The sequence below is a fragment of the Rhinopithecus bieti genome, unplaced genomic scaffold (assembly GCF_001698545.2).
Source record: "Rhinopithecus bieti isolate Rb0 unplaced genomic scaffold, ASM169854v2 scaffold_64300, whole genome shotgun sequence".
NCBI classification, from domain to species: domain Eukaryota; kingdom Metazoa; phylum Chordata; class Mammalia; order Primates; family Cercopithecidae; genus Rhinopithecus; species Rhinopithecus bieti.
In genome coordinates this window covers 145,112-146,180 of record NW_016824221.1, presented here as the reverse complement: position 1 = coordinate 146,180, position 1,069 = coordinate 145,112, and the positions used below count along the sequence as shown (strand labels likewise).

At 60.1% G+C, this 1,069-nt stretch overlaps 1 protein-coding gene across 1 annotated transcript in view; it reads right to left on the bottom strand.

Annotated features, from left to right (window-relative positions):
* Positions 1-537: 537 nt before the first annotated feature.
* LOC108522106 (rho GTPase-activating protein 27-like) overlaps positions 538-1,069 on the bottom strand; it is a 6,026-nt gene continuing 5,494 nt past the window's right edge. Inside the window, exon 5 of the mRNA XM_017862195.1 lies at positions 538-1,066. Coding sequence (XP_017717684.1) covers positions 667-1,066 — 400 coding nt within the window. The 3' untranslated portion in view covers positions 538-666. The remainder of the gene's footprint in view (positions 1,067-1,069) is intronic.

Here is a 1,069-nt window from a genome sequence, read left to right as displayed (position 1 = left end):
GCATCCTTTTTTCCCCTCGGGCTGCCCCTCCCTGAAAAGTTCCTAAAGTTCAAAATGTCAGGGTCGCCCAGAGTGTTCTGAGGATGTAAGACGTGCTCTATTTCCGATTTCCCAGATTAACACAACTGGACTCTGAAGAGGGGGGAAAAACAACCTCACTTAACCGGACGTCTTTCTGAAACAAACCCATCAAGAATTCTTTAAAAAAAGGAACTGAAATGCTGGAAGCACTCTGAAAGGGAAGCAGACGCCTGACTTTCACATCCACCCTCTCATCTGACCCCAGGATCCTGGGAGACGGGCAAGGCGGTTGAGCTGCGGCAGGCCAGCAACCCCCCGTTCTGTGCCCAGAAGCGCTTCGGAATACACAACAGCTGGGACTTGGAAAGATAATATGGGGCACACACCTGCTATAGGTTATATAACCTCCCAGCAGGGCTTGGGGCAGCAGCAGACCATCGAGCTCATTTCCTTTTCTGCAGCGAAACATGAATATTTACACAAGTGCGATAAATACAGACCATCAACAGCCTCACATCAGTTCAAGCGCAATTTTGCCACCAATTGGATTACGAAAAACCTCTGGGCTTCCAAGGAACTTTGGGAATTGCTGATGAGGGACTGGGGGTCTGCACCGCTCCCGTTTCGCGGTTGGGGAGAGGGCGCTCATCCGCAGTCTTCAGACAGAGGTGGGCGTCGTGCCCGACGCTGAGCGGAGCGGGTCTCCTCGAGCCCCGGCTCCGTGCGGACGCGGTCGCCAGCGGGCCTCCCCGCCTCCGCGTCCCCCCGTCCCCGCTCCCGGGGTGGTACCTGCTCCGCTCTCTCCTCCCGCGGCGGGCCGTGCACGTCCTGGATGACCTCGTAGACGTTCTCTGAGTCGCTGCGCGCCAGGGGCCGCGGGCACACCCAGGAGCCCGCCACGCTGCAGGCCTTGAAGCTGCCGCTGCTTCCTAGGAGGCCGCAGGGAGGCGAGACGGCGGCGCGCGCCAGGTCGTCCAGGGACTGCGCGGGCCGCACCGGCGCCGCGGGCCGCAGGTACAGGCAGGTGGGCAGGCCGGGCGCTAGGCTG